General features: G+C 46.5%; 2 protein-coding genes across 2 annotated transcripts in view; both read left to right on the top strand.

Annotated features, from left to right (window-relative positions):
- Positions 1-15,177: 15,177 nt before the first annotated feature.
- On the top strand, positions 15,178-23,696 carry srms (src-related kinase lacking C-terminal regulatory tyrosine and N-terminal myristylation sites). The gene is made up of 9 exons (XM_068752952.1): positions 15,178-15,276; positions 15,310-15,557; positions 17,469-17,590; positions 19,152-19,318; positions 21,817-21,964; positions 22,281-22,439; positions 22,852-23,033; positions 23,136-23,292; positions 23,481-23,696. Exons 1-9 carry the CDS (start codon positions 15,178-15,180, stop codon positions 23,678-23,680), a joined length of 1,482 nt encoding a protein of 493 aa, XP_068609053.1. The 3' UTR covers positions 23,681-23,696.
- A 2,073-nt stretch (positions 23,697-25,769) lies between these two features.
- The window catches only part of LOC137908549 (protein-tyrosine kinase 6-like), a 4,050-nt gene continuing 3,593 nt past the window's right edge, over positions 25,770-26,226 (top strand). The window contains 2 exon segments of the mRNA XM_068752963.1: positions 25,770-25,970; positions 25,973-26,226. The exon segment at positions 25,973-26,226 is cut by the window's right edge and continues 10 nt beyond it. Coding sequence (XP_068609064.1) covers positions 25,847-25,970; positions 25,973-26,226 — 378 coding nt within the window. The 5' untranslated portion in view covers positions 25,770-25,846.

Here is a 26,226-nt window from a genome sequence, read left to right on the forward strand (position 1 = left end):
TTGAATTGAATTGCCATCAGGAGTTTTTAAGTTTCAATCCAACATGGCCGCCTTCCTGTGTGTCTGGGGGCGTGGCCATAATACCTTTTTTTTTTGCCCTGACATGACGCATGTCTGTACCGAATTTCGTGGCTGTCTGACAAAGTTGGCATCGGACACCTCCCCATAGGAGGGGTTGCCATTGCCACGGCAACACTGTAAAAGGAACAACATGGTTACAATTGTGTTTTTTGATCGGGACCACATGAGGGAATTTTCTGGAAAATTTAAATCACTTCTGGCAAACTATTTTTTTACTTCCCATTCAATTTTTTTTTTGTTCTTGTTCTGTAGGGGGCGATGTAAGGCCGATTGTCAAAGTTTCCCTTTTAAAGTGTCCAGGTAGGAAGGGTCAATAATTGTTTAAAATTTGGTTTGGATTGGAGTGTGTGTGTGCAAACGTTGACTCAGCAGTTTTTGTTTCTATCCAATATGGCCTCCTTCCTGTGTGTCTGGGGGCGTGGCCATAATTTTTTTTTTTTTTGCCCTGACATGACGCATGTCTGTACCGAATTTCGTGGCTGTCGGCCAAAGTTGGCGTCGGACCCCTCCCCATAGGCGGGGTTGCCATCGCCATGGCAACAGCGTAAAGAAATGTAGCCTGGGTGTCATTGCCTTTTCAACCGGCATGTGTGTGAGAATGTATGTGGCAAATTTGGGACGTTTCCATGCTAATATGTCATTTTCATAAGATTGGTGATTGTTTTGTGGCGCACTCATTTGATTAACATGGGGAATGCCGGCCATTGCCACGGCAACACCGTCAAAAGAACAACATGGTTACGATTGAGTTTTCCGACCGGCATGCGGGTTAGATTGTATGTGGCAAATTTGGGACGTTTCCATGGTAATATGTCTTTTTAAATATAATGGGATAATATCGTGTTGTTTGTCATAGACTAACATGGGGAACTTTGGCCATTACCATAGTAACACCGTAAAAACAACAACATGGTTACGATTGGGTTTTTTGATCGGGACCACATGAGGAAATCTTCTGGTAAGTTTCAATAATTTCTGGCAAATTATTGTCGTCAACTCGTGTTTGTGTGTGTCTGTATGTGTGTTGTTTAGTGTCAGCGTGTGTGCTGTTGAGTGTCGTGTGTGTGGGCGTGAGTGTGTTGGTCGTCCTCAACTGCATGGCAAAGTTGGATGCCGAGGGTTGACGAGCTGCGCTCGTCAACTTGTCGTCTTCTGCGTTGCAAAAGCAATAGCCCCTTACGCCTAGAATAGGCGCTCGGGCCTAATAAAGAATTTTTGCAAAAACAATATAACTTTTTTTCTGAGTATGCAATCATTACACAAAATACATTTTCGCAATGGTCTCGACGAGGGCTACGCGTCTGTGGGGGCACACAGACACCCACAAACACGAGTTGACGAGCGTTTGTGTGTGTTTCTTCCTAGCCCTTTTGGACACAGCGACACACACAAACACGAGTTGACGAGCGTTTGTGTGTGTTTCTTCCTAGCCCTTTTGGACACAGCGACACACACAAACACGAGTTGACGAGCGTTTGTGTGTGTTTCTTCCTAGCCCTTTTGCGAGCCTAAAATGGCTTGGGGTAGAAGACAGGGTTAAACAACTCAAAATGGGATTAAAATAGTCAATGCAGCTCTGTCTGTCTGTCCGCGCGCATAACTCAAAAACTAGTAACCTGCTCGACTTGAAATTTTTACACACGCAAGGTTCTGTCCGTGGGTCGGTCCTCCCCGAGAATGGCGTTGATCCGGATCTGGATCCAGATTCTAGAATTATTTTTACATCTGGAATTATGCCTGTGCTGTAAACTGCCACTTTAAGAGGGAGGGACACGAATGGCATGATGGGAAAAAGAGTCCAGAAGGAGTCTTGTAGTACGTTCCGGAGCAGCAAGCTAGAGCAGGTTTGGCCCCTCTGATCCGGAAGCCCTGTTTACTGTCTCACGAGATCCAATAGTCTATTGGAGGCGGGGTCTGCAATCTCTGATTGTCGTTTTCTAGTTGGTATTGTTGATGATTTATGTACGAAGGACTTTCAACAGAAACAAGACCGCAAGGGCTTTTTAGAAATGCTACTCTTAGACAGGATGTTTGACTGTACTTGTACTCATTTCATTTCATTTTATTCATATTCACAATAATAAACATAAACAAAACATTACAAAGGCAAATAATAGTGCAGGAGAGGAAAAGAAGCCGAAAGGGCTTATATAAAAAGCCTCCCCTCAAGTTCAAATTAACTAAACAAAATCAATCAATATATATATAAAACAAAAAAAAGGAGGTTAAATAAAAGCTAAAAGGAAAAGATACACGGAAAAACCCAGCAAACAAACTGAGTAAAAGAAAGAAAGAAAATAGAGAAAATAAAATAAAGTAAAATAAAAACAATTTTAAAAATCAAAACAAAATCAAAAACAAAAAAACAACAAGAACAAAGAACATACAAACAACAGATTAATTTCAAAATACTATACATGCCTGGACAGAATATACTTCACCAAATTAGACTTAAACATTGTGTACGTAGATAATAGTTTAAACGACTTGTCTTAGGAGTTCCAAAGTTGGGGACCACTGAATTTGATAAAGAATTTATGACTCGATGTACGACAAAGCGGTAAATGAAAATTTTTCTGATCTCTTACTGAATATGAGTGGATATCAGATGATAACAGAAATAATTTATGAACTCTAACATTCTATCTAATAAATATATTCATCATCATCATCAAAAACAAGGAGATGGATAGGGAAGCGACAGCGAGACAAAGCAGGAGCAGACAAAAACAAGATGTACAGTAGTCCCTCATTTTCCACGGGGGTTACGTTCTAAAAACAACCCGCAATAAGAGAAATCCGCAATGTAGTAATTTTTATTATTATACATGTACATAAATGTTTTAAGGCTGTAAAACCCCTCACCACACACTTTATACACTATTCTCAGACAGGCATTAACCGTCGTAGATTTGTTTGAGAAATAAAAAATATAAACGTTTTCCTATTAATAAATATGATAGCTTTTAGAAATAACACAGAACACAATGCGCGTTCAAGCGCTGTAAAAAAAAACAAAAAACTCCTCATGTCACTTTGTGTCTCCTCGTGTCTCCTCAGATTGCTTCATGTTTCCTCGTGTCTCCTCGTGTCTCCTCGTGTATCCTCGTGTCTCCTCGTGTCTCCTCGTGTCTCCTCATGTCTCCTCGTGTCTCCTCCTGTCTCCTCATTTCTCCTCATAATTCCTCGTGTCTCCTCATTTCTCCTCGTGTATCCTCATGTCTCCTTGTGGCTCCTCATGTCTCCTTGTCTCTCCTCATGTCTCCCCATGTCTCCTCTTGACTCCTCGTGTCTTCTCGTGTCTCTTCATTTCTCCTCATGTCTCCTCTTGTCTTCACGTGTCTCCTCGTGTCTCCTCATCTATCCTCGTTACTCCTCATGTCTCCTTGTCTCTCCTCACGTCTCCCCATGTCTCCTCGTGTCTCCTCTTGACTCCTCGTGTCTCTTCATTTATCCTCATGTCTCCTCGTGTCTCCTCGTGTCTCCTCATGACTCCTCATTTATCCTCATGTCTCATTGTGTCTCCTCATGTCTCCTCGAGTCTTCTCATGTCTCCTCGTGGCTCCTCGTATCTCCTCGTGTCTCCTCATGTCTCTTCATGTTTCCTCGTGTCTCCTCATCTCACTTCAAGTCTCCTCAAGTCTCCTTGTGTCTCCTTGTCTATCCTCGTGTCTCCTCGTGTCTCCTCATGTCTCCCCATGTCTGCTCGTGTCTCCTCGTGTCTCCTCGAGGGTCCTCGAGTGTCCTCAAGTCTCCTTGTGTCTCCTCATGACTCCTCATGTCTCCTCATGTCTATGTCTCCTCGTCTATCCTCGTGTCTCCTTGTCTCTCCTCGTGACTCCTCATGTCTCCTCGTGACTCCTCGTGTCTCCTCATGTCTCCTTGTCTCTCCTCGTGACTCCTCATGTCTCCCCGTGACTCCTCGTGTCTCCTTGTGACTCCTCATGTCTCCTCGTGTCTCCTTGTGTCTCCTGGTGTCTCCTCGTGTCTCCTCTTGTCTCCTCATGTCTCCTTGTGTCCCCTCGTGTCTCCTTGTTTCTCCTCGTGTCTCCTCATTTCTCCTCTGTCTCCTCTTGACTCCTTGTGTCTCCTAGTGTCTCCTTGTGTCTCCTTGTTTCTCCTCGTGTCTCCTCGTTTCTCCTCTGTCTCCGCTTGACTCCTCCTGTCTACTCCTGTCTCCTCATGTCTCCTGGTGTCTCCTCGTGTCTCTTCATGTCTCCTCGTGGCTCCTCGTGACTCCCCGTGGCTCCTCGTGTCTCCTTGTCTCTCCTCGTGGCTCCTCGTGGCTCCTTGTGTCTCCTAGTGTCTCCTTGTGACTCCTCGTGTCTCTTCATGTCTCCTCGTGGCTCCTCATGTCTCCTCGTGGCTCCTCGTGTCTCCTTGTCTCTCCTCGTGGCTCCTCGTGGCACATAAGGGACAGACCTGAGAGGGGCTAGTTGTCCTGTCCTGCAAACACAATACAACCAGGACCCTGTAGCACAGAGCAGACGTGCTTGACTCTTCCTCACACAAACAAGGTCTACAAAACCTCCTCTTACCGTTTCTGTTGCCAGCAAACAGCAGTAATGAAATGCTTTGTCAGGCTGTCATCCCTTTAAAAGCAGACCTTTGCCAATATGTCAGAGGCTCCATATGGTTTAGCTGAGCCAATGTTCGTTATTGTCTTTCATTGTTTTCTTTATTATCAAACAGGGTAGTGGGGTGGCTGTAATGCATTATTGTTTTTCATGAAACTGGCCAAATAGATACAAGTGACCTCTGTCTGCTAGCACTATGAATACTGGAGATGTGTGTATGTGATGTGTGTGTGTGTTGGTGTTAGCACGATTGTATGGCCCTTGCAAATGTTTATTTGCTGGATGCTAAATGACAAATCCAGGCAGGGACTTGAAGACAGATGGGAACGCACTGTGCCGTTAGCGTAGACCCGTATCCATGGAGATGAAAAGAAGTGTGGCGTGGGATTGCAAGGGTTAATATGAAGTCTGGATGAATGGTGGAAGCCAAGACCATCTGCCAGCATTCAGGAGTGCATGCTTCATCTCTGAGGTGCTGATGGGCCTTAATGCAGAACGCAGAGAACCAATCAATTCTATCTAGCCACTCTGCCAGTGTGGCACACCAAGGCCAGGACAATGCTACGTCCTGCTGGCAAATCAATGCATTAAACATGTCGATGAAGACGGAACGCTAATAAGATTGTGTTGCATAGATTTAGGTGCATTATGAACCCCTCTTGCCCCCCCCCCCCCATTTATTTGTTATTATTCCTTCCATGGTTCACTATTTCACCTTGATAATGTATTAAATCTGTTTTTGGTGCGCGCAATTATTCACTCCTATTCATTAGGAACATGGTAAAAGCATTTATTTTTAGCACTGCCCACACCATACAGACGCATCTTCCAAGTCCTACTCCCCACTCTTTCTTCTGATGTATGTGTGTGCAATTGTCCATGTGGATAAATGGTGATTGGAGTGTGGTTGAAGGTGGGTGGTGTAGAGTGATTAATCAGCATAATGAGTGTAGATGAGCACTGTGCAGATGGAGCCCACACTCAGGACTGTGTCACCCAGCAGGAAGTCTCTTTTCTCTCCTCCAGTGCCGCTGTATGCAGCACTAACTGGGTTTTCTCGGATCGTGTCACTCTCTCCCTTGTTTAATTTGTGAGCTCATTTCTGTATTATTTTCTTTTACAATGAAGCCTTATTTTGTCAGTCTCAGCTTTTATACAAATAAAACAATTTCTCGAATTCATGTTTACTGCCAGAAACTCAATATTTATCTTAACATTTCTGCTGCCGTCAAAACCAAATGAAATTGTGCTGTGAACATAATTTTCAATATGGAAATATTCTCATGGGAAGCAAAGACTAGTGGACATCTTTCCTCTTTTCAGAACTCATAAAAAAATGATTATTACTACTATTTTGACTAAAGTAGAAGTTATTGATGAAATTACAGCTGAAATAAACCCCTCAAAATGTCTGCACTTTGGTAATCAACATCCTAATCAGTTTTTGAATGCATGTTTGAACGAGCATGAAGACGTTGGGTGTTCTAGATCTGCTTCTGAAATTTAGCTCTTTTATGGTGTGTAATTACTTCCTGGATGTGTAGAGAAAAACCAAACACATGGCGCAAGGCACAGAGCAGTTCCCGCAACTATGCGACACGTGCTGAAATGCTGTCCGTCAAATAGATGTGATTAAATGTAGCCAATGAATACTGTTTATTTTTATTTTTATTTTCTTCTTGTTGAATTCTGTTTCTATTGGTCCTCGAATAGAACTCAGATGACCAGTTTAAAGCCCATGTATCAAAATGTTTAAAATGAAATTATCTTTTTTTCACTTAAATAATAAGAAGTTGCATTTTTCTAACAAATGAAAGATGTAAATGCAATGTATGAAATATTTTTATAGAAACTCAATAAATGTCATCACTGGTTTATGAGACGATTATAAAGGAGATAAATATAAACCATTTTAGTTCATTAGCTTCTGTGAAGCCGCTACATTTCTGTGTTTATGTTTCAATCTATCTGTTTAAAAGATCAATAAAACCAAAGACTGTATGGATAGGTCTGTAACTTTAGGATAACTATGAAGGTGGCTTTTAAACCCACATTAACCAACACAATAACTGTATTTTTAAAATACTGAAACAAATGCAGGGCAACTGAGCAATTAAAACTCGTACATACAACTTCAAGACACTAACACAGGTATTGGAAGTAAAGTACATTTTTTAGGGTCTCATCCCAATTGTCCAGTGCAGGTTTTTCTCCGTCTTTACCCAACCAGCAGTGACACACTTGCCAGATGTGGGCTCCTCCTGCACCGGCGAGTTAACTCTGTTTGCCCTGCCACTTCCCCATGGATTTCTTGACATTAGCTTGGTTCCCAGACGCCTATGCTGACTCACACACACTCGCTCTCATGGGCCTCATTGAGTTTCTGTTTTTTTAGCAGCCTCACTGTCTTCCTTCATATTTGTTAAATAGGGAAAGCGAAGAAGGTAATGCAAATCAGCCATAACTGATTTGCATTTTCATATGAAAACACTTATTTTTGTCAGTTGATCAGCTGCCACATCTGTAACACACCACAAACAAATAAATGAATAAAATAAAATCCTTGTACCTGCCTCTCTAGTTTTGTCATTTTTTGGTAAAACCTTTACTGTATTTGTGAATACTGTATTTATTTATTTTTGGTCTGATCAATGCCATGTCAGCCGTATTAGATTGCCTAGCAGCCGTGAGAAACTGAACAACCCTTTCCCCAGTTCTGTGTGAAAACAGGCCCCACTGGAGGAGGTGTGCAATCAGTTGCCCTCTCCAATGCTATTGCTATGGAACAACTGAAGTTTAGACAAGGTGAACCTTCTCCTTCACAAAGCAGAGGAGGGTCTGCCATTTTGTAAATGTATACTCTGTAGTTATGGTCAGGTTGCTAGCCAATTAAATGTTATCAGAGCCCAAAATAATAGTCCTGCAGTGTAGCTCTCCAGATAGGCCCTGTATAAATATATATCACCTCAACACATTTTATTGGGGTCTGCAATCCAAGCAGTCGGGATGAAACAGTCTAGCCATGTCGGAAAGGCAGCATAATATACCAGTACAAAGGTATTTCTTTTTACACTTGAATAGTGATACTACTCACTTCTTACATGTTGGAAGTATTGTTATTATTTTTATTTGGGGGGGGGCATTACAAGTTCTTATTCTGCCTTAGATATACTTCCCTCATTGGGAACATCTTGGTATGCATTGCTTAAGTTTGCAATTGATAAAGAAACAAGGGAACTAAAGACACGATGATATATGACATAATGTCCACATGTCTAATTGAAACAGAAGCTTTTCTTCAAATGGCAAAGAAATACAAATTGATCCTCACGTTCAACTGTAAAAATATCTGATATGCAAGTATTGGTGAAAAGTTACTTTTCTGATGGACTGTGTTGCTTATACATTACATTGTTCCATGCAACTGTGTGCGGTTACCAAGCATTGAGCTGTTGACATTGTCGACCTTTTAAATTTGAATAAATTAACACAAAAAAAGTTGCAAATACAAAAGCAATCAATAGAGTACATTTTTCTGCCATGGCCAGGCAGTCCATTAAAAAAATTAAACTCTACTCTAAATGCCATAAAGAATAGTAATGACAAATTGTCTTCTCTCAATGTTCTGTCAAAGCACGTGAAGTGATGCACTTCTATAACTCCTATATTTAATATTATAATATTAAAAAATCAGGCTGGAGCTGCTCATTGTTGAATCTTCACCTCAGCTGTGCCCACCCTGATTTCAAAGAATGCCTTCCTGGACAAAAAATAAATAAAATAAAAAAACAAGTAGCCTTTAGGAAGCTCATCAATTATGGTTCAAGACAAAGGAAGGAAGGAAGGTGGGTAGAAGCTGGGGAGACTTTGCCAAGCCTTGTCCATCATCATCCATTATAAGAAGATGAATGGGGGGTCTCTGTGGTCCAAATGTGAATGGGAGGATTGACTTGTGCCAAAAACAGATCATAGTACATTTAAAATGGGGCTTTAAAAGAGCTATTCCTCCGGCACTTAAATTTGATGATTATATCTCACAAGCCGCGGCTCCCAAAAGGGGAAGAGGAGTGCGTTCTAGTAGTTAGTACTTCAGTGTACCAGAGTTATTTTCTAATACATTTAAAGAAAGACCCAACAAAGTTTTAGCCCCGCCCCCCGCCCCATCAGATGCAGGTGAGAAGAGCAGGTAACAAATTCTTCCTGGTTAAATGTACAAAAAATACTCGGTCTTCACACTGAATGTCAACATGAGGCTGAGATTTAAATGCCTCTGCTGCCCCCCTGCGGTGAGGTGGCGGTACTGCCCCTTTAAGAGATAACTCTGTTCAGGAGCCACTGCTGACATATTTTCAGATATTTAATATTTGACTCGGCTATCTGTTATTAATTCAATTGATTCTGATATATTCTATATTTGTTGCCTGCAGACTCGCCCGACTCCGCCTCACCTCACCTCCGCCATGGCCGAGAACATCCTGGCCGCCGCCTGCGAGAACGAATCACGGAACGCCGCCAAGAGGATGCGCCTTGAATCCTATCATGTGCGTTTATGTGCTGCGTGGAAAAAACACAATCGTCTTGTGTTTAGTAAATAATGGCGATAAAACTTCATCTTAATTTCATCTTTTAAAGTGTCTCGCTATAAAAAATGTACCAATAGTCAAACCAGAATTCACGGAACGCTCTCGGCTTCCCGACGCCACGTCAGCGATGACCCATCTCGGGTTTAAACCCTGGGTCTTAGTCCGAGTCTTATTTTGAAAATATTTCCCGTTTCCTGTGCCAGGATGAGCAGATCTCTCTGGACAAGCCGCCCAGCGGAGGAGGAGGTTTGAGGGAGCCGGCGTCCCTCGCTCACTCCGCCTACTCCCTGGCCGCGTCGGCCTTCTCCTCGCAGGACGCGCCGCTCTACATCAACGGGGCCGGCCTGAGCTACGCCTACCGCGGGTACCCGGGCCTCGGCGCCGCCGTGCAGCATCCAGTCTCCCTGACGACCAGCGGCGCCGCTCAGGGCAACGGTGAGGGCGATGACCAATGAGGAGGAGGAGGAGGAGTCAACGAGAAGAGGAGCTCCTGGACCTCCTGCTGTCGCCACAATTTGAAGACTGTATTAGTTTAAAAAAATGTGTTCGCTAACTGCTACTAGCTGCTAACTGCTACTAGCTGCTAACTGCTGCTAACTGTTACTAGCCGCTTTTTAATCTCTCAGTTGTGCGTCATGATGTTTGCACAATTGAATCAAAGTTGTAGCTTGTAGTAAGAACAGGAAGTACTTCATGCCGTTCTGACTGACTGTCCTCCCCCCTCCCCCGTCTCCTCTCTCTCTCCTCCTCCCTTCGTCCTCCTCCTTGTCTCCAGGGCCAACAGACCTCAGCATGAAGTCTCTCTCCTCTGCCAACATCAGTAACTCCTCCTCCAGCAACAGCCTGGCTGGGCGGGGAAGCGGCGGCGCAGGAGGGGGCGGGGCATCAACCCAACTCAGCCAACCGGAGATCACGGCTGTCCGTCAGCTGATCGCCGGCTACCGGGAGTCGGCTGCCTTCCTGCTCCGGTCGGCGGACGAGCTGGAGAACCTCATCCTGCAGCAGAACTGAGCTCCTCCTTTCTCCTCCCTCCTCCTTTGTTGCTCCGCCCACGACCTCAATCCCAGAACGAAAACGGGAGGCGAGCTTCTGAGCGTCTTCCTCTCCTCCTCTGGAAGCACCTCACAATCAGCTCGACAGTCCGAGCGGCGGAGGAGAGGAGAGGAGGAGGAGGAGGAGGAGGAGGAGGAGGAGCCTCCCTGGATCGGTTCCGATGAAGCCGTTCGTGAATCCGGGACTTTTCTTTTGTTTTTCACTGAATTTTACTTTTTTCTTCAAAGATGACTGAAGAAAACTAGAAAAGAAATGATAAAAAAAGATTTTTGGTTTAGAAAAAAAAGGAGAATCTTTTTTGTGCTCGCTTGTAGATAAGCTGTTTGTGTCCGATAGCACTTTCCCCTCACCCGACCCCCCCCCCCCCCTCCTCACCCCCCCCTTTAATCCAGGGAGCAGCTTGCTATTTATGCATCCAAGACGCCATGTTGACCACCAGGAAATACCTCAGATCAGACCCGCCCACTCCTCACGTTGACTCCGCCCGCCCCTCCATGCCTTTGTGTATTTTCGGACGCCGAATCAAACAGACCTGAAACACTTTCAGACACTTCTGGGTTTGTTCCTGAGCTGCTGTATATAATCAGTTTATCCTTTGGGGGGGGGGGGGCGTTTTCTCAACAAAGGGGTTAAATGTTGATTTTCAATTTGACCTCCTTTTAGCTTTTTTTTTTCTTTTTGTAAAAGTTCAACGCCAACACCTCAGCGTCTTTCTGCTTAACCCCTTCCTCTCCTCCTCCTCCTCCTTCTTCTTCTTCTTCTTCGCATCCATTGGACCTACTCGTCACCTCTTCTTTGTGGACCTAAAGCCTCTCCCTTCGCTTCCTCTCGTCCGTGGTCGGACCAGGTTCCGGAGGAAGAGGAGGGCAGCTCTGCCTCACTGTGTTTCTCTGATGTTCTTGATGATTCCTATGAACTGTCATGTTGCTGCTGCTATTTAAAACCGGACCTTCTGCCATAGACCTGAAACCTCAACGACGCTGGGCGCTAGCGCGACGCAATGAAGCTAAAGAAACGTACAGGCTAACAGGAAGTGAAAACCCTCCCCTTCTCTCTGATTGGTTGGTTGGTTTCCTTGTTTTTTTGCTTCACAGGGCTAATTTTATATTTTGGCTCATTGTATTCCTGTGCTTTCGGGGGGGGGGCGTGTACTATTATACACATGGATTATTTTTGTCACTTTTGATTTTGGCTTTTGGTTAATTGAGTCCAGAAAAGAAAGAAAAGATGTTTCCAACTTAAAACAAGTCTGTTTGGTGCAGAATGTAAAATGAAACATTTAGTCCCACCCACTGTTCAACTAAGCCACTCCCACCTAAATGTAATTGGTTTAACTGTCAGAGAGGTGAAGCCGAAATAACCTCAAAGAAATGTTTAGTTACTTTGCTCCAAAGGAAGGAAACAATCAAATCAAAAGAAGTTTGGTTCTTTGTGATCTTTCCTGGGTGGACCTTTCGGACTCGAGTCCGAGTCCGGGGCGGAACAGCGCCACAAAACAGAAAAAAAGAAAGGCAAATGACAATCTGTAGAAAAGTGGAAGAGTTTGATTCTTCCTCGTTAGCGGGACGGACCGGCGGAAGGTTCTAATCTCAGCGTTGCTTCCTCAAAACGACACGTTTCTGATTGCTATATTTTTTACTGTTGATTCTTAATATTATTATTTTATAGACATATTTTCTAGTGGAAGTAAAGTGTTTTTGTTTGAGTTTTTTTTGTACAATATTTCAACAGATTTACTCGCCATTACACGGATCACGACCGTCGTCTGTGCGGACATCCGACCTCGCTTTGTTGTTCCGGTCAGGAACGCACGTTGACCTTCATCCGTCATCCGTCCTCCACGCTGAAACCGTTTCCTGTCTAAAGGCAGTGTTTACATCAGAAACCAGATGTCAGATTATAATCCCTCGTAAAAAGGATTAAATCCTCTCCGGCTGGGTGAAAAGCTCGGAGCGTCTTCTTCACCGTCACCTTGAGATTTGACAATTAGAATTTATTTTATTTTAGCCTTTTTTCTCCTCCTAAACTAAATCTCTACGTTTATTTTTTAATTACGTTTGTTTTATTTTAATTAAAATGTTTAATTTGAGCTTCAGGTCGTTGACTTCTTTCCAATAATCAAAACGGAGGTCGATGGCGCCGTCACGCCGCCGGGTCTAAATAAGACGCCTTCGCCAGAGGCCAATTAGCTTAGCTTAGCATAAAGATGAAGGACCGCTCTGTCGGATAATAAATTCTCGTTGCTGGAGATAATAACTTTTCATTTGGACCATTTCAGCTAAATACTACACGTACTACACGTACTATATCCCGCCCCTAAGTGGCGGAGGTTGCGTCTCCGATTGCTCCAAGTTGGCGGGAGTCATTTCTGGATCCAATCCGGTCTGAGCAGTGATGTGGTTCGGGTCCCTTCTTGAACCGGGCTGGTCCGATCGGCGCCGTCGGCCTCGGAGCTGGCCGGTTTCCTGTTCCTGTTTTTCTCTGTGATGCTTCAGAATAATTTTCTCTTCATGTCTTCGGCGGTCTGGGTTTCCTCTGCCGGACCTCCGTCCCTCCAGCGAAACCGGTGTGAAACCAGTTTTCGACTCAGTGGAAGTGTGATGTTTACATGTACAGATTTTTGCAGTTCTTTCAGTTTTTTTTTTTTTATGTTTACTTTTTCATCTCTCTCCTTCCTCTCTCTTTCCCCTCCTCATCCCTGCTTTGACTCCTTCCTCCCACTGAGGGGAAATGGGACGCTGTCAAAATCCAGTTATCACTATTAAAGTGCTAATGCTATGTAATATTCAGTACTGCTAACAGCTAGCAGGGGAAAGTTGGTTAAAAACAACAACAACCCACAGCTGGAATTAAAACGCATCTCTGATTGGATCAGATTATTTATTTATTTTTGGGGGGGGGGGGGGTTGGCACCGCGCTGTGTGTTTATTTGCCTCTGAGCAGAGGCTGACCTTTGACCTCTCAGTGCACACCAAGTCACAGTGGGGCCACAGTGACCGTCAGTGAATGATAAGCCATGCCGGGCCCTTTGTGTCGGGTCCGTTAGTATATTTAGCGAAACTTTAAACGGCAGTCGACAAAATCCAACCTCAGGAATGAAAACGCAGGACATGACTTTTGTACAAACGCGGCGAACTGAAGGCCCATTTCCCTCTCTCTTTGATACCACATAAATTATATCAAAATTCTTTTTTATATTTATTGTTTATTGTTATATATAACAGTGGAATTCCTTCTTTCCCAGTACCTGTGGCTGAATTTTTCAATTCTTTAGAAAAGTGTTGAGTCTATATGTGAAGCAACTTAAACGATGGAGGAAAAAAGAAAGCGAGGGTTATTTTTTGTTGACGGCCGCACCCGTTAGCCGAAGAACATATCACTCTGGTCCACGACGGAGAAACCAGCGATCGGGAAATTGAGCTTTCTCTTGTGTGATGTCACTGCTGAAGCTGAACTGATTCTGGACTTTAAAATGTGTGACTGTTTGTTTATTTGTTTATTTGTTTGTTTGTTTTCTCCCAAGCTGTACGTCACAAAGCTAAATATACTAATAAAACAGTGTGCTGTCTATCAACCTGCAGCGTTTTTCTCTTATTGTAGCGAGCTAAGCTAAAGGAGCACAGCGAAGGTATTTCATGTCATTGCAAAAAATAAATTACGTCTTTGTTTGCTTTGAACCGAATTGATTCATCACTTTTTAATGAGCAAAAAGCTCAGCTGCTCTTAAACTAACATGATGAAATGTAACTGTTTGTGCTAAAGCTTTTAAGAATAAAAAAAACTTTAATCTTTTATTTCCATGTCATTATGCAATGCCAGAACACTCAGAACAAACGCACAATGAAATTATATTTCAATTACATTAAATATATTTTAAAAAATGATAACATTTGAGTAAATTTGATAACAGTAAAATATTTGTTTTTTCCGTAGGAGTTCTAATTTGCATTATTTATTCATTTAATACACATTTATCTATGAGTATATTTAATTCCTGAATATAACATCTGCCCAAATGAGTAACGCTGAGACAAGAAGAATTTCGCTTCCGGTTTTGGCTAAAATATCTTTAAAGATTAATCAAGTCAGAAATGGCAACGTGAGGTTTTGTTTCATTTTGCTGTTAAAAAAAATCCCAAACAAACTTTGTGGTAAATTTAAGCAGATCATTTTTGTTTAAAAGAAGCTAATTCTTTAGGCACGCCCCCTGTTGACGTCACTTTAAGATTGTAACAATAAATAAAAAAGGCACGAAGAGTTCCGGATCTTTTCGGGATGCGTGGCGGAACCGCAGCAGAACCGGCTCACCTGATTGGCTGAAGAGCTCGAGCGGATCGGAAACGCCTCCTGGATCAATAAAATGGATGATTCGTCTCTGGAGAGACACCCATCCGCGCCCTCCCCTCTATCACGCATGTGCGTGACAGCAGGAGGCGCGTGTGTGTGTGTGTGTGTGTGTGGACGGAGCGCCAAACCCAAAGTTTTTACGCACCGTGCTGCGCGTCACCGCCCGAACATCCTCCCGGTTCGCGCTCATTCAGAGGGAATAACGGCGTGACGCGCACATTCCCGGTTGGGTCGCGCCGCCGAGTCCACAAAGGGGCTCCGACTTGGATGCCCTCCATTCCCGTTTCCGCATTCCCGCAGCCGCCGTGCGCACTGCAGGCGTGGAGATCGGATCCAAACCGGTTCCTCCAGCTGATCCGGAACCTGCTGCTGGCGGGGCATTATGCTCCCCGCCTCGGGAAGGGAGGGAGCGCGCAGGACCGAGCGCAGGACCGAGCGGCCGGGCTTCGAACGACCGTTCTTATAGCGAGAGGGTCCCGATCGGTGTTCGGTAAAGCCCGGAGTCTCCCCGCCGCCGCGCTCCTTCATGTCCCGGGATGGAGAGCTGCTGCCGCGCCTGCATGCCCTGCTTAGACCGGCTCTGGAACCGCATTTGGACCGACGTCCGCTACCCGCCCGTCCCGAACCAGAACCATGTCGTCGCCAACCCGGCCGCGCAGTCGGCGGAGATCCGCACCGTGTCCGGTGACGTCCGCGTCCCGTCGCCGAAGAAGCGGCAGGTGCAGCTTTACGCGGCGCTGTTCGACTTCGAGGCCCGCAGCGATGAGGAGCTGACGGTGCGGGAGGGGGACAAGCTGTCGGTGCTCGAGCAGCGGGGGCAGTACGTGCTGGCCAAGAAGCTCACCGGGACTCTGGAGTCCGGACTCATCCCGGCGAACTACGTGGCTCTGCTGCAGGACGAGTTCGCCAAACACAAGTGAGTTTGTCCCGCGCGCCGACCCGTCGTTCCACCTGACTCCGGTAGATCCTGATCCTCAGGAGGACAGTCCAAACGGAAGGTTTGTGGAACCGGATGAATGCCGGTGTTCGGCCGTTTTAAATATATAATATAAAGTTTAATTATTATTCTGATTCTGTCTTATTTTACAAAAACAAAAATCATTGTTGACCCAAAACGACCTGTTTCAGTTTTTATTAAAACTAGGGGGGGGGGGGGGGGGGGGGGCAGGTAGCTTCAACATGCTAACGACTGAAGCTAACAAGCTTCCACTGTTAAAGTGAGAATTATTCCGTTGTCTCGCGTCTCCCCCGGCGACCGCTCCTTACACGTGTCCTGGGAAGGCGGCTCGTTTGCACCTGTGAAAAGGTGTGATGTTGGCGGGAAATTTGCTGAGTCGCCATCTACATGAAAGACGATCCGGACAGGATGTAGCGGTTAGCAGTCACCGTGCCGCTAACGTAAAACGCCCCAGACGCTAATCTACGCCTTTCCTCTTTATCTCATGCTATGCTACGAACGTTTAAATCACGAAGGCCGCCTCTGGGCGTCTGCTTAATCAGACTGAACGAGTGAGAGGTGGCGCAACATGTAGCGGTGTGATTTCTGTTAGCAGCGTTAGTTAGCGTCCCGTAGCTCCTGTAACTGCGTCGTTTTTTTATTAGCATATCTTCAGCTAGCCCAGCTCTGCCCCGAGGACAAAGATGAATCGGTTACGCCGTAGAAGATGGTAAATACAGTTTCAGAAGTAATTAAATCAATTCATTTTATTATTCATATATCCTGTATAATTCATCGTAAATTAAATTCTAAATTATTCTATTCCAACAGTTTTTTTTGTTTTTTTTTAACTGCGTGAAAACAAAGATATTCAACATCCTAGAAGTCTGAAAAGGAATCGGACGTGGGTTTAATTATAGCGTAAGTCAAAGGATTGATCAGAGAAAGCGATCAGTGGTTTATTAATAAACACCGTCTGCATCTGCTGCCGGCGGGCGGAGCTAAATGTAGCCGCCGCAGGTCTCAGAGAATCATCGTGGCTCACTTCGCTCTCCGTGTTCTGGCTTCTACGACCACGCCTGTCCTTGAACGCACCGCTGGAGCCGCTGGAACCGAGGATGAGCAGTAGCGGCTGATGATGAAGCTCAGTCGGACAAATTGGTGACGTTCGAGTAGAAACCACGCCGGCATCTTCTAAAGATTCTGCTTCACTACGTTGGGCCTGTGAAAGCGATCCGGAGATCCCAGAACGATCGTGAAAAGATGCTTTTCTTGTTTACCACAGAAGAAGAAGTTTGACAGTGAAGGTCTCACTTTTAGGCAGGAAGTGCTACCGTAGCCATGAACGAGCCTGAGAGCGTTTAAATGTTTGGCTAAACTGTCCCTTTAAGAGCGTTTTCTTGTCACGTTTTCGTGGAAACCATCCGGTTAATGTTCGGTATCTGGAGTCGGTCATAATATTCCGAAGGTTTCCCGTGGCTCCACCCACTGATTCTTGTTGATACCGGACTTGAAACCCGATCCTTTGGAGCCCCGCCCTCCTGATATTGTAAAGTAAACACGGGTCAGCTTTTGATCTGAGCGCAAACCGCCGCGTCTCTTCCACGCCTAAAGTCTCCAGAAATAAAACGACATTTACGAGACACAAGTTCTGTTGGGCTGAACCGATCCGACCGGTTTGGTTAGCAATGTTTACCTTTAACTACTTAACTAGTCTCCCTGCAACTGTGCCCTGATGGGATGCAGCTAAGAACGAGTACTCGACTAGTCCAGTATCGATACTGTGGCAGGAAACAGATCCCGGGTCAGATTTGGGGATGTGGGTCATCGGTAACTGCAAGGTGAACTAAATGGGAAACTGAATTCCATCCCTCTGTCCCTCCTCTGCAGGTGGTATTATGGGAACATAAACCGCGTGAAAGCTGAGAAGCTGCTGATGGCGTCCCAAAACAAAGATGGCTCCTTTCTGGTTCGCATCAGCGAAAGCCACAGTGACGAGTACACGATCTCAGGTGAGTCGCGTAATCCAGAAAGGAGCATTCCCAGCTGCTTCCTGTTCCTGTTCCTGCTTCTTGTTCGGCATTCCCGGTGTCGCCACACAGTTTAACCATGAAATCATGTTGCTGTCGCGGCGGCGGCGGCGGCGGCGCGCCAAAGATAAACTTTCCACTGGGCATCGATGGGTGAACTGGTCAAACCGGACTGGGTTCAGAGCAGAGAAACCGACGACGGCTGATCTGAGTGACGGGCCTAAATTTAACTTTTCATTTTCAAGAACAGAAATCAGCTGATAAAGTCTCGAGGGACAATTCTGGAATAAATCTCTGAGATTTAGTGCCAACCCAAAAAGCTCCCACCCAAGCCCCCCAACTCCTTAGTCTCCCTTAATTTGATTTCTCTCCTCCCGTCTCTTTGGGGATTCTTACATTTTGCTGCTGGTTTTTTTTTTTTTTTACCACAGATCAAACAGTTTTTTTTCTTTCTTTCTGAATGGCGTGATCCTGGAAATAGCGCGACAGTCCCCGCCCATCTCTGCGCTAAACGCCATGTTTCTGGTTTTACCTTTAGACAAAGGAAATCACCACGGGACGTTTCTCTGAATGTTCGAGGATGGTTTGGACTGGAATTATCTCTTGTCTTGGTCACCAGCTGGGCGTTGGGGGGGACAAAGACTAGCTAACAGGTCACTAGCTAGAGTTTGATACTCTTCACTAGCTAACAGCCCGCTAGCTAGCGTTTGATACTCTTCACTAGCTAACAGGCCGCTAGCTAGCGTTTCATACTCTTCACTAGATAACAGGCCGCTAGCTAGCATTTCATACTCTTCACTAGCTAACAGGCCGCTAGCTAGCATTAACACTTTTGTGGAGTGTTTTCTAGTCGCGTCTTCGGTTGACCTACATTTTCCAGTTGTCGTCTACAGATTAGACTTTTATGAACGAGCCTCCCGCTGATTCCCAACGGACCTCGTGAGGTTTGTGTGATTTGTGGCTTGAGGTCCTATTTGTCCTCTGGCTTTTCCGTGTCTGCTTCTTTTCCTCTCGTGCCTCCCTCCTTCCTTCTTCAAGGTCCTTTTGATCCCTGGGGGGGGGGGGGGGTGTGTGCTGCAGCGCGGCGTTCAATTTTCACTGCGCTAGTCCTGCTGAAATATGTATCATCAGTCCTCTGCGCGTGGAGCCTGCCAGGAAAACGCCTCCAATAGCTTTGTTTTATGGCTCAATTACATGCGTCCCTGTGACTTCCTGTCACGTCCTCCGTTGTAAAACCAATCACTCTTCATCATCTTTGATTTTAACGACGTTGTGCTTTAATTAATACCCTCTATGTCTGCATCCGGTGCTTCTAATAATCCTTAATGTAGCATCTGTATCGGGTTACAAGCTAACCTGATACAGAGAGATGCATTTTGTAATGCAACCTCTACAAAAATGCCATTTGAATGTATAAATATGCATTTCAGCATGCGCTAATGCAAGCATTCAAAGCAGAGGCTCCGCCCACCCTGAATCTTGGCTCTTCTTGAGGTTCAAGTCTGTTAAGGGCAGTTTGTGACGCTTCTCCTCTCCTTCCCAGTTCGGAGTGAGGCGAAGGTGTACCACTTCAGGATCCAGCGCTCCGTCATCGGAGCGTATTTTGTGTCTGATAAGATCTCCTTTGCCACGCTGGGGGAGCTGATCTCCTACTACCAGAAGAGCCCCCGCAGCCTGGGGGTGGTGCTGGAGGATCCCTGCGCCCAGCAGGTGAGACGCGCGAACCCTGAAGCTACGCTAATCGATGCTTTATAGCTGAAATGAATGTTGAATGCGGTCTGGGCCTGGCTCCGAACTATTATCATCCGCAGACTATCCATGAGATGATATGGACACTTTTAGCTCTGGTTTTGGTGTCAACCAATCATTGTTTAGCAAGTGGGCGGAGCTGCTGGGCCAGAAACTCAAGATACCAATAGGGGGCGACACCATTAGTTGTGAAAAGAAGGTTATGAGACACTGAGCCTACTTCTCACTCTATTTATTAGCTTAGCATTAGCATTTGTTGTAAAATAAATGCTTTAGGGCGTGGCTTTATTGTTACTACCTGGTCTGGATAGTCTGACCCGGTTAGGACGAGCAAATATGGCCACGCCTTGCTCAAGATGGCGAGAGCGGCTTTTTATTCAGTTAAAACGACGTGATGAAATCAAACTGTCATTGATTATATAAAATACTGATCGCCGCAGCTTTAAACTCACCTGGTCCTCACAACGATGGAAGGACAGGAACACCTGACATGAGAGGTCCTGTGTATTTCTGTAAAGGTGTGGTCATGACCCTGTGAGGTCTAAAGTCCGTCGTCTCTACGAACGCTAATAAATGTATAAAACGTATCATAAACGCATTTGGGGAGTAAAATTACAACAGACTTGTAGCCTGCAGGTTGAGTCGTGTTTTTTTATGTTCTCTTCATTTTTTATCTGTGACTAAACTTTATTATTCCCAATCTTTCCATGTTTCATCTTTTTTATTTAAATGTTCCAGCAGTTTGGGGAACCAGAGACTTTCATAGATCAGTTTTAACAACCAGCGTTTTACTTTCACTAATTACAGCTGAACATTTTAATGTGAAATACTTGAGTCCTTAAAAGACGTTTTCATGAAAATAATGTGTAAATAATTCGAACTCGAACGTGTTGTCGTGTAATTGTTGTAGTTTTGCGAAATCCATGACCGTTTTCACGCGGCGGCCATTTTCCTGTAATGTCACGCGCAGGGCGGGAAACTCTTCGTTGCAGATTACAACTGAATTTGAACGCGGGAAATGTGACGGATTAGAGACTCGTTGAAAAGGAAACGGATCAAATGGTAGCTAACGTTGTTCATGCGCTGCTAGCAAACATCACATAAACTTGATTTATCTTCTAAAGTAAAACACACTGGATGTAATCTGTGTGATGATAAAAACACATCCAACCAAGAAGTGGCCCCAGCTAGCATTAGCATAAAGCATCCAATGCTTTAGATCTGGGAGTGAATTTACAAATCCTACTATGGTAGCGCCATTTCCCGCCTTCTTCTGCCTCTGATTGGCTTGTGGGCCTTTTTCTGACGGTCTACCCACAGAGCTCTCTCTCTCTCTCTCTCTGGGAATAAAACATTCAGGATATATTTAGCTTGAACCCACGTGGTCGTGCTATAATTAGCCTCCATCTCTGCACTGCAGATGAGAACAGAAACTTTCATCTGTCATATATCAAAAATATGCGCGAGCGGGTCACATGTCCGACTCATAGAGGCGTTCAGGGACATCACGTAACAATTACACACCTTGAGAAGTGTTTGAGGAGCTGAACTCGGACCTTCCTCCTGATCAGACGACTCAGTGACTCCCTCCTCTTCTCTCTTCCTTCCAGGGAGGGCCGTGAGTCAGAGGCCACGGACACACAGAGGCCGACACACACACACACACGGAGATGCTAACGGCTAATTGAAGGAACATTTAGATGTTGTTTTCTCAGTAGTTTATAGATGAACTGGGAATGCGGAGTTGAGACTAAAACCCAACACAAAATGGTGACGCTGGCTTGAATTGAGTTCAGATTAAATCCCAAACGCAGATCATCTGACCGAAGAGGATTTACCTGAGAATCCGAGAAACAGGAAGTTTGAGATTTAACATCAAGATGAAGAGTAACGTCAGACTGAAAGTCGCTTCATTTCACTTTGTCCTTTTAAATTTCACCCTCTTCTGACAGAACTTTCATCGTTGTTTTCGTCTGGTATGTCGTCCACTGATTAATCTGATCATGAAAACGTTTTTTATTATTTTGTTTGTAAACGATGATTTTTTTCATGTTTTTAACGAGTCATTTCACTTGATCATTAGACTGAAAATGTTTTGTAGCGGCTGATCCTTACTGACAATAAACGAGTCTCCAAGCTTTGGATCAAAGGTGTCGTCCTTTCATTGGTTGGTTTGTTTGTCCTTTCGTCCTTTCATTGGTTGGTTTGTTCGTCCTTTCGTCCTTTCATTGGTTGGTTTGTTCGTCCTTTCGTCCTTTCATTGGTTGGTTTGTTCGTCCTTTCTTTTAGACCAGTGTTGAAAGTAAGTAAAATGTAAAATAAAATTACTCTATTTGAGGAGATGACAAATTGTCCCAGGTGGGTTAGTTAGAGGAGGAGGAGGAGGAGCTCTTCTGCTCTGTGTGGATGTTGAACCTGAGGCTTCTCGCCGTTCGGCTCACCCTCTCCTCTCTCCGCAGAGGGAGCTGTTCGACATGGAGCCGTGGGAGAGACCACGAGAGGAGTTCAGGCTCCTCAAAAAGCTGGGCGAGGGTCACTTTGGGGAGGTGTGGGAGGCGCTGTGGACCGAGGAGAACCGGAAGGTGGCGATAAAGACGCTGAAGCAAGGTACGAACCGACGTTCGTTAAAGATGATCATCTAGTTTAAAAACTGTAAACATTCAGTCACAAACGTTTCGCAGGCGCCCGTTTCATGTTTTCCAACATAGGAACGGGTTTGTAATGTCCTCGTTTCCATGGTTACAATTAGATCATGGGCTCGCCCTGAGTTTGTCCTTTATGAGAGGGCTTTGATTTTTTTTAAAGAGAATACTTGAGCGAATATAAAAGAGTTGAGCTACGATAGAATAACTTCGCCTCCTGCTTCTGAAAGGAGGCGACGCACCTCCTCTTCTGTAATCTAAATGATTCTGTCCTCCTCCAGAGGACACCAAGCAGGACGAGTTTGTGAAGGAGGTGCAGGCCCTGAAGAGCCTCCACCACCCGAAGCTGATCCAGCTGCTGGCCATGTGCTCCAGGGGAGAGCCGGTCTACATCGTGACCGAGCTCATGATCAAAGGCAGCCTGAAGTCCTACCTCACCTGTGAGCATCGACACGCCCCCCCCCCACGCAGCCTCCACATTCACCAGTACGGGTTCACGACACGCCTGTAATACTTCCAGTCGGAGTCACGTTTCCTCATTACAGCAGCCAAGGAGCAGTTTAGGGGGAGGGGCTCAGGGCAGGAGAGAAGGCGTTCAGTTTTCCAAGAATCCGGATCTGTTTATGCTTAAAGGGGCGGAGTCGTATATATATATATATATACATACATTTTATTCTTTAGTGTTTTTAGAATCTTGCCGAACCGACCGAATGGATTTCCGGGAACGTGTGTGGTGAAAGCGTCACCGGTGGAATCGCTGGTAGCGATTGCGTTGTTAGCTCGTAAAGACGCGTCGTCGTCGCCTGGTAACTAGAGTAATCACAACATCGCTCGCGCTCGCCTGTTTCGCAGCGGCCGAAGGCCAGGTCCTCACGTCGGCTCACCTGATCTACATGGGCAGCCAGGTCGCCGAGGGCATGGCCTACCTGGAGGACAGGAACATCGTCCACAGAGACCTGGCGGCGAGGAACGTCCTGGTGGGGGAGGACCTGATCTGCAAGGTGGCCGACTTCGGGCTGGCTCGGATCATTAAGGTGAGACGTGGGGGGGGGGGGGGCGATGGAAGGCTCATCCGTGGAGAAACGCACCTTTTGTCCTCCCACCTTTTTTTGCGGAGCAGCTTCTCTGTTTTCCAGGACAGCGTGTACACGGCGAGTAGAAACACGAAGATCCCGGTGCGCTGGACGGCGCCCGAAGCCGCCGTCAAGCAGCAGTTCTCCGTTAAATCGGACGTCTGGTCGTTCGGCGTCCTGCTGTACGAGATGATGTCACGAGGAAAGATGCCCTACGAAGGTAGCGCTTCGGCTCGGCGGCGTTTCAGTTAGCTGCTAGTTTACCGCTAACAGAGCATCAACACAAACAGGAAGCTCACTTCTTATGCTAATGCTAATGAAAGCCGACGGCGCTAAAATGTTTCTGCAACGGAAAAAGATCATAAATGAATAAATTCTTTCTCTCGTTTTTGCATCCCTGACTTTCAGGTAAAAACAACAAGGAAGTGTTGGACCTGCTCACCTCTGGGTTCCGGCTCCCGTGTCCGTCCCGCTGTCCTCCGAATATTTACCGGATCATGATGGACTGCTGGGCCGCCGAGCCCTCCAAGAGACCCTCCTTCCACGCCCTGCACAGCCAGCTGGACTCCATATACGCCAGAATCTACTTCAAGACCATAGAGGTTTAGAGAGGAGGAAGAGGAGGGACAGAAGCTGCTGCTCAGACTCCCAACACGGAGGAGAGAGGAGGAAGGAAGAGTCTCCGCCCTTTTCTCCGTGACGGGGTCAAACGACGGGACAGACGCTCGCCGATCAAAGACTCCGTGAATGAATGTAGCGCGTTGTCGGAAGCGGCGCTTTTTAGCTTTATACTCTGTTTTATAAATAGTATTTTATTACGCGTGTCTGGATGCACAGTTTGAGATCGCAGGTCCGGACTCCGATCAATCGCCCGTCTTCCGAGGTTATGTGCAATAAGCGTTAGCTGGGATTTAGCCACGCTAGCGGTCCAGCGTCGTGGATCGGATGTGCAGCCTGTGATTTTAAGTTCTTAATATCCGTCACTGTGAACGAGATTTAAAGAAGGGTTGAAGCTGATTGATTATGATAAATAACTTTTGTTGTGCACGTAGCAAGGGAGCGAGAAAACTCTAAATCTACCCCCAAGAGAAGTATCAACGAGAAGATTGAAACCACGCTAAAGATGCTAAACTGCTGTTGATTCCCTCCAATTTCTATGCTAACCTAAGCTAATTGCTAAATTGAACGCTGTTCTCCGAAAAATGAAAATGATCTGTGCAACAAAAATGCTGAAGCAAGGTTGGGTTAAAGTTTCTACAAAAATCTCTGGAGCTTCAGGTATATTTTAGATGCTTTTATTTTTATTTTTTTACAGTGTAGAAGCGTTGGAGACTAAATCTGCACGCAACGACCGCATCTAGTATTTGTTTAAGTAAATCTCGAGTTCTCTGAGCTCAGAAAAGGATCGTGATCGATAAATCCGCCGGGATGGTGGTTTCGGGAAGCTCCGCCCTCTTCAGGTGTTCGGGAGGAAGTAGCTCCAGAAGCGTTTGTGGACTTCCAGTCAGCTGATAAAGACTGAATTTGTATTATATATGAAGAAGTGTTTTAGTCGGATTCCTTTCATCATCTCGGGATTTGAACTCCTTTTTAAAGGTTTCTTAAACGCGGGTGCTGATGTTTACACCCCCCCCCCCCCCCCCCCCCCTTCCCCGGACTCTTCCTGGGTCAACGATGCATCTTTGGACTTTTATGCATGAAGAAGCTTCAGCTTTAAGGACAAGATCTCAGGACTGAGCTTCCAGTAAACAAAGTATAAATATATAAATGAAGTATTTTCAAGTATTCCTTTGGAATGTGTTTCTTATCTTAACATCTCTCTTATAAAGGATGATCTGATCGGATTCTGTGTTTCAGATCAATAATGTTGATAATAATATAAACCTGGATAACAAACGAGGCCCCTCCCATCATCCACACCTGCGCAGGTGAGACCCCTCCCATCATCCACACCTGCGCAGGTGAAGCCCCTCCCATCATCCACGCCTGCGCAGGTGAGGCCCCTCCCATCATCCACGCCTGCGTAGGTGAGGCCCCTCCCATCATCCACACCTGCGCAGGTGAGGCCCCTCCCATCATCCACACCTGCGCAGGTGAGACCCCTCCCATCATCCACGCCTGCGCAGGTGAGGCCCCTCCCATCATCCACGCCTCCACAGGTGAGACCCCTCCCATCATCCACACCTGCGCAGGTGAGACCCTCCCCTAGTCCACGCCTGCGCAGGTGAGACCCCTCCCATCATCCACGCCTGCGCAGGTGAGACCCCTCCCATCATCCACGCCTGCGCAGGTGAGGCCCCTCCCATCATCCACGCCTCCACAGGTGAGACCCCCTCCCATCATCCACACCTGCGCAGGTGAGACCCCTCCCCTAGTCCACGCCTGCGCAGGTGAGACCCCTCCCATCATCCACGCCTGCGCAGGTGAGGCCCCTCCCATCATCCACGCCTGCGCAGGTGAAGCCCCTCCCATCATCCACACCTCCACAGGTGAGACCCCTCCCAGTATCCGTATCCAGCAGTGGCTGGCACAGATTTACGGCGCGTTTTGGTGGGCGGGGCTTCTGTCATTTATGACTACCTGGATGAGGAAGTCGTTGGCTGTCATTGCGTGGGGGGGGGGGGGCGTGTCCACAGCCTGACGGGAACCCAGCGGCGTTCCGATCATTCCAGCGCGGCGGCTCGTACCTGTCGGACAGGTGTAGCCGGCTGGCGCTCAGAGCCAGAAGGGGGGGGCACGGCGGCTCGGAGCTGGGGGGCCACTCACAGTCCTCTATGGGCGAGTGCGTGCGGAGCGCGTGTCCGTGTCTCGATGAGCTGCGACGGAGGTTGTTCGGTGACAAACGGGCTTCTCCCGGTCCCGGTCCCGGAGGAGGAGTCGGAGCGGCGGGCCGGAGCCCCGGGGGGGCCCGCCGGGTCAGGAGCCCCGACCGGCAGAGAGGGGCTCCGTCTTCACGGCGCTCTGGTCGTTCGAGTCCCGGCAGGAGGACGAGCTGTCGTTCCGGGAGGGGGATCTGTTCAGCGTGGTGAACCGGACCGGGACCGGGACCGGGACCGGGACCTGGTGGACCGCCCGGAGGATCGACCGGAACGGGCGCGTGCTCGACACCGGGATCGTGCCCAGCAACTACCTGGCCCGGGCGGAGACCCTGGAA

The sequence above is a fragment of the Brachionichthys hirsutus genome, chromosome 2 (genome assembly GCF_040956055.1).
Source record: "Brachionichthys hirsutus isolate HB-005 chromosome 2, CSIRO-AGI_Bhir_v1, whole genome shotgun sequence".
Classification (NCBI taxonomy): domain Eukaryota; kingdom Metazoa; phylum Chordata; class Actinopteri; order Lophiiformes; family Brachionichthyidae; genus Brachionichthys; species Brachionichthys hirsutus.

Bases quoted from the DNA above. Each gene is read 5' to 3' on its own strand.
- srms (XM_068752952.1), top strand. From the start codon at position 15,178: ATGGAGAGCTGCTGCCGCGCCTGCATGCCCTGCTTAGACCGGCTCTGG. The intron at 15,558-17,468 runs GTGAGTTTGTCC...CCTCCTCTGCAG, and splicing joins GACGAGTTCGCCAAACACAA to GTGGTATTATGGGAACATAA. The intron at 23,293-23,480 runs GTAGCGCTTCGG...CCTGACTTTCAG, and splicing joins AGGAAAGATGCCCTACGAAG to GTAAAAACAACAAGGAAGTG.